Here is a 6,074-nt window from a genome sequence, read left to right on the forward strand (position 1 = left end):
AAGAGAGAGAGAAAGAGAGAAATATTGGCCCGAAAATATTCTTGAAAATTAAGAGCAATCGATTTTCGATATCACCTAGGAACTTTTGCACATCCAACGTTACTTTCCATTCCCTTATTCTGTATTAAGAATGAGATTTTTCGCGAACGTACGCGTACGTACCAAGTTCGCCATTTTGAAAGATTTCGTACGGTTATAAAAATAAGGTCGGTCGATTTCAGTATTTGCAGAAATAGACGGACAAACAGAGAGAAAGTACGGATCATCGTTCTACTAGTGTACTCATTATAGATTTTCGACAAGAGATGTTTCACGAACGAATGACGTGACGTTTCGAATCGTTTTTATCACTTTAAACCAGCGACAACGTAGCTTGTGCACTAATGGTGATAGTGGTGGTGGTGGTGGTAGAAGTAATGATGATGATAATGATGATAATGATGATGATGATGGTGCTGGTGATGGTGTCTTTTACGATAAGATTCACGCTGAATAATAATACCATTTAATTGATCTTTGTCTTTGATATTCTCACAAACAACGATACTCTCTTTGATGCGTCTATTATTGTCAATAATATTATTACTAGTATTGTTACTACTAGACTATTGTTACTAAACAATTATTAGTAGTGTTATTATTACTACTACTGCTAGTACTAATATACTAGTACTACTACTATTGCTGTTGCTGTGCTGTTGCTGCTGCTGCTGCTGCTGCTGCTGCTGCTGCTGCTGTCTAGGCCACATTAAATTTTCGTGAGATTCGTATAAGTTTCTTCTCTCTTTCTCTCTCTCAAACACACATACATATTCGACGTGTGTGTGTGTGTATCTCAGGGATGTAAAATTCGGGCACCTGCACCCGTTCGTCGTTCTATTTTCGTACGCTTGACCCATGGCGACCTGACTACATCGTTCTCAAGAGAGAGAGAGAAAGATAGAGTAAACGAGAAAATAAAAGTTAATAAAAAAAATATATACATATTATAAAATAACAATATTATAAAAACTGTTTTACCGATAGTGTTTTGAAAAAAATGTTATCGATAAAGACGAGAGAGAGAGAGAGAGAGAGAGAGAGAGAGAGAGAGAGAGAGAGAGAGAGAGAGAGAGAACGTTACGTAGGTTATGTACATTGTTTGATTGTATATTTGAGGGAGAATTTCCTGAAATTCGAATACACGTTACGCATGCACGTAACCTACGTTCGTTTATTTACTGTTATCGGCTACGCGTCTTATCTGTATATAGGAAAGACATTGACAATATTTACAAAGTAACCGATAATACGATAGATGTCTCCTCTCTCTCTCTCTTTCTTACTCACTCACTCACTCACTCGTCACTCACTCACACACGCTCAGCTGGTACCTTATGCTTTGAACGTGAGTTACGGTAATATATCATTGAGAGATATAGAGACAGAATGAGAAAGAGAGAATCACTTTGTCCCTCTTGAAATTATCCTTCGAACGGGCAAAATTTGTAATAACAAGATAAAATGACAAGAAATTAAAGATCGTACTCTACAAAAAGAAAACAAAAATAATAATAACTAAATCCATCAGATAGATAGTTATTCGATATTTCATTCGATTTCGTCGTTCTTTTCTTTTTTCTTTTTTACAGGTTCCAGCAGCAGGATGAGGAAGGAATAGTTGGATTCGTCATAATCGTCGTCGATGTGGAGAGAGAGAGAAACGTACACGCACACATACGCAGCTTCGGGTTCTTTCCGGTTTTTTACGTGTTGCGGTTCGTTTGGGAAATAAAACGCGTGCCCAAAGCCCCTTATCATTCTCCTGTCCGGTGTACAATCGTTAAACGACTGGACGGAGAACTGATAAGGGCCCGAGGGTCACAGAATCATCGTGAACAGAGAAATTCGAAGAGGACTCCTGCTTTACTCTCTTTCTCTCTCTCTCTCTCTCTCTCTCTCTCTCTCCCTCCCCTTCTCTTTGTAAAATGGCGCCATGCGCGTGCTTCTTCGTATCTTCCTCCTCTTCGTCGCGATTGGACGAAGAAAGACTAGTTAATACGCACAGGAGGACACGTACAACACCATGAAGAAGGACGAAGTTAGATCTTGTTAACAAGGAACAAGAGAGAGAGAGAGAGAGATGTATATTTATATTCTCTTTCTCTCTTTGTTTTTCTCTGTCTGTCTGTCTGTTATATTTTTCTGTACGCGTTAATCTCTTAATTTTTTATTTTATTTTATTTTTCATTTCATTCTGTTCACTGTCTATCATTCAGCTGAAACAACTTAACAATGAGAAGAATAAAGTATTATTCTCTTTGTCCCTCTAAACGATTATACATGATTTCTCTGAAAGTAAAACTTTCGAAATACATTTAGTCGTACTTATCATACTTATTAACAAGCGATTTGCAAAGTTTCAACGAAAAGGACAATGCTCCCTTAAAACTATGTAAAGAGACGCGCAGACTGTTTCTCTCTGTGATATTTCGTTCTACTTCTCTGTCTATCCGTCTCATCCTGCTTATACTTAGTGAATTTCCTTGTCTCTCCTTCTCCGCGTCTTTCTTTGTCAAGGAGATTTGTTATTAAATGCGATCGTTAACAAGGAATTTTCGATCGTTGAAAACTTTGTTACTATATTTACTATTGTTAATTTATTACGTTATCATCGTCGTCGTCATCATCATCATTATTATTATTAATATTAATATTAGTATTAATATTATTGTTGTTATAAGTTGAGAGGGTTTAATAATAAATAAAATTCGATGAATATTTTTTCGAAACGATGTCTAATATTTTTTATTTATAATAAATAAATGTATGTAAAAAAAATACTTATATATATATCTTTGTCCTTCACATTTCTCTCTCGCTCTCTCTCTCTCTCTCTCTCTTTCCCGAGAGAGAATTTCTACGAAGCAGCAGTTGGTTTAAATATCGTACGAATGATTTTGTTGTTTCACGTGGTAAGAGAATTGTATCTCAATAGTTAACAACTTCTACGCTACCAGGCTATATCAGAGATGCATAGTTAAAATATTTACAAGAGTAGTTTAGTTCAGGCACACTGTGTGTCGATATAATGCACTCTCTAATAACGATCAGAGAAAGTCTCTCGATGTTAATTTAATAAACTAAGTAAATATTATATACAAAGCTTATATACACACACACACACACATACACATACGTCTCTCCTTCCTCTCTCCGTCCTTCGCGAGAGTTCACTTTAAAATAATAACGAATTAAATAGCTTTGGAATTTGTTTATAAAGAAAAAAGAAAAAAAAAGAAAAATAAAGAAACATTCACTCGATATTTAATATTTAGTTGATATGTTCACGTTGTCGTCGTTGTTATTTTCGACGTGGTTTGCCTAATCTCGTAATTAGGATTCAGTCGTATGATCTTTCTCCTTGGCTGCTGCATCGTCTCGTCCGATCTTCTAATGGTTGGACTTTGTACGATCATGATTTGCTGCTGTTTCGCCTCGTTGTCCTTTTCCGCTATAAAATGCGTTACCTCGACTAACTTAATCGCAGGGATATTTTTTACGATAGTTCCGCTCGTGATAATGGGTGTCGTTGTTACGGGACGTTCAACGACCTTCGGCAATATTATTGGATTTTTCGTTGTCGAGGTCAATTTTTTTGTCGATACGTCCGGAACAAAAGTTGTCAAGGCTTTTATCGGAGGAGTATTATTAGCTGATCCCGCAGTATCAATCGAATCGGTATTCACCGATATTATTTTAGTTCCTAGTACTACGCCATTGCCTGGAAGTAAAATATAAAAAAATATATATATATATAAAAAGAAAGAAAGAAAAATAAACATTTTCTTAATCATTAAAAATAAGGAATTGAAATTGATAGATTGTAATGGAGATTGAAATTTCTTTTCTTTTTTTCTCATCAACCCCCCCCCCCCATACCTTTTTCCATCTCTTTCGTTATTGGACAGTCCTTGTGAGCGAGTAAGAGAGTCTTCAATCTCGTCAATTCGTTACGCAAGGCTTTTACTTCCAATTGCAAAGCTGCGTTAGTTTCGTTAACGTTAGTCACGGTTTTTTGTAAATGTTGAATCCAAGCTTTCCGTTTCGCTCTGGCACGCATCGAACTAGCACGATTACGTTCGAGAAGCTCTTTCTTTTTATGCTGATCGATGCTCTCGTTTGGATTTTCCTTTTCATAAGGTTGAGAAGTGGTATTTTGTTTTATTATTGCTTCGGGAGATTTCTCGTTTTCGATAGCGTTTACCTTCTTCGTTAGAACCTGCTGTAATTTCTGTATTTAAATAGAGCGTATAACTTTATTAATTTGGTTAATATTAATTTGTATATATATATTTTTTTTTTGATAAAAAAGGATAACGCGTTACCATTTTTGCAAAAGTCATTTTAGAGGATAGAGCTTTGTTCGGTTCTATAACCGGTACCACGTTACGAGGAAATTCAGATCTCACGAGTACGCTTTGTTGTCTTGTGTGTTCGATGGTAGAAACCTGGGAAGGAGATAAGCTGGACGCTTGGGAAGATTCGCATATTGGATTGGCAGAAAGTTGCATCAATTTACCATCCGCTGTTTTCAACAGTAATTCGACCTCTTCCCCATTTATGGATCTTTATGAAACGTTTCAATTAATAGCATTATTAATCGTGGCTCCGTCATAGAAAAAAAGTTTTGGAAAGGAACCGTTTCTTACAATTTCGAAGAAGATTGTAGAGGTATCTTTTTAGGAGTGACGGACACGTTTAAATGTTGCAGAACAATACTCTCTGCGTGCAGAGCAGTGGTTTTGGAAGACGTAAGCGTATTCTCCTTCATAAGATGAGACTCGCTTAAATGTAAATTTAAATCGGAACACGTTTGCGTTTCCACAGAAGATCTTTCGTTAGACGTAGTTTTGTCTATGACTGCTATAGAAGTAGAACATTCCTGGTTAGTTTCAGAGAGAATGTGAGTACCGTCCGACAGTACATCTGCGATATGCGGAAATATGTGAGGAGTATGCAAAGTATCGTCCGTACTTTCCACCTAAAAGTTAATGCCATTGCGTCGCTTAGAACATTTTTAATAATCTATGAATTCTTTTACCTCTCCCGGTACACTAAGCGTTCCGGTATTTCTTGCTTCCACGGCTCTTCGAAAAGTCTCTTCGAACGGATTAACATTTTGTAAATCTTGAAACAATCCCACTTCCTCGCAGTTACGAATGAATCTAGTCGGAGTCGGTGTTTGATCAGCTACGTATATCACAAAACGTTAACGCCAACGTATCATATCGTTTATCGGCATATCCGACAACGCAGTCTTAAAATACATTAAACCTTTACCTACAAATCCAGTATTTTTTCCATTATTTTCAAGATTCAAGACCATGTCGTGCTTCTTCCTATGAATCGCTAAATGATCCTCATCGGTAAAACTCTAAGAAAAAGAAGAAGAAAGACTAAGAAATTGAACAAATATTATTTCTAGCGTTTACACAAGAATTATCTTTACGGCTTCAAAGGAACTTACCATATTGCAGCCTGATGACGTGCAAGCAAAAAGTTTTTGAACATCGCTCATAATTATTATTACTTTTTTGATTTTGCTCAAACAGACTTCAACTGTAAGAGTTCAAACAATTCTACATTTACAGGTGGTACAACGATACGTCGATAACAAATAACAATGATATCGTTGAAGGTACATCAATTATTGTTTCATTCAAAATTGTATACATTGTCGCGAACACGCGAGTACGAACGTGACAAAAATTATTATCACACATTCGACGAATGGGAACTTGGACGAACAAAGTTCGTCGTTAACCTTTTTTGACAGTTTGCTGTAGCGGTTGGGTTATGATCATTTTTAAACACACTATAGCAAACATTATCGTGCTGCTACCTGGTACCTATAAAAAATAATTGTCGTTTTAATTAGTCGGTAAGGAAGAAAACTTTGATATTTATCTTACGATTGATATCATCTTCAAGTTCCACCATTGACCGCTAGAGCGAATTACGGATCAAGATCGGTAAAACGTAACCTACGTTATCGACTTGTCGCAAGAAAAAGTTTATGACAAAGATCGAAT

General features: G+C 36.4%; 1 protein-coding gene and 1 long non-coding RNA gene across 4 annotated transcripts in view; one reads left to right on the top strand and one right to left on the bottom strand.

The window, feature by feature from the left end:
* The window catches only part of LOC127073126 (uncharacterized), a 32,943-nt gene extending 30,628 nt beyond the window's left edge, over nucleotides 1–2,315 (top strand). The window contains exon 3 of one of the 2 annotated variants that reach the window (XR_007785671.1): nucleotides 1,632–2,315. This is a non-coding gene — a long non-coding RNA (uncharacterized LOC127073126). The other variant, XR_007785670.1, reaches the window with a different exon arrangement.
* A 995-nt stretch (nucleotides 2,316–3,310) lies between these two features.
* On the bottom strand, nucleotides 3,311–5,858 carry LOC127073120 (cyclic AMP-dependent transcription factor ATF-2). 2 transcript variants are annotated; one of them, XM_051014220.1, is made up of 7 exons: nucleotides 5,510–5,858; nucleotides 5,323–5,416; nucleotides 5,084–5,232; nucleotides 4,692–5,023; nucleotides 4,368–4,608; nucleotides 3,922–4,264; nucleotides 3,311–3,763 (listed from the first exon to the last, which is right to left on the bottom strand). In XM_051014220.1, exons 1-7 carry the CDS (start codon nucleotides 5,558–5,560, stop codon nucleotides 3,327–3,329), a joined length of 1,647 nt encoding a protein of 548 aa, XP_050870177.1. In that variant the 5' UTR covers nucleotides 5,561–5,858; the 3' UTR covers nucleotides 3,311–3,326. The 2 variants fall into 2 exon arrangements, with proteins under 2 accessions (XP_050870177.1, XP_050870176.1); XM_051014219.1 differs by having other exon boundaries at nucleotides 3,922–4,273; nucleotides 5,510–5,857.
* Nucleotides 5,859–6,074: the final 216 nt, after the last annotated feature.

This window comes from Vespula vulgaris, chromosome 2 (assembly GCF_905475345.1).
Source record: "Vespula vulgaris chromosome 2, iyVesVulg1.1, whole genome shotgun sequence".
NCBI lineage: Eukaryota > Metazoa > Arthropoda > Insecta > Hymenoptera > Vespidae > Vespula > Vespula vulgaris.

Excerpts from the sequence above, each read along its gene's own strand:
- LOC127073120 (XM_051014219.1), bottom strand. The coding sequence starts at position 5,560 with ATGAGCGATGTTCAAAAACTTTTTGCTTGCACGTCATCAGGCTGCAAT. Across the intron at positions 4,609-4,691 it reads CTACAATCTTCTTCGAAATT|ATCCATAAATGGGGAAGAGG; the intron begins GTAAGAAACGGT and ends CGTTTCATAAAG. Across the intron at positions 3,764-3,921 it reads AACGAAAGAGATGGAAAAAG|GCAATGGCGTAGTACTAGGA; the intron begins GTATGGGGGGGG and ends TTTTACTTCCAG.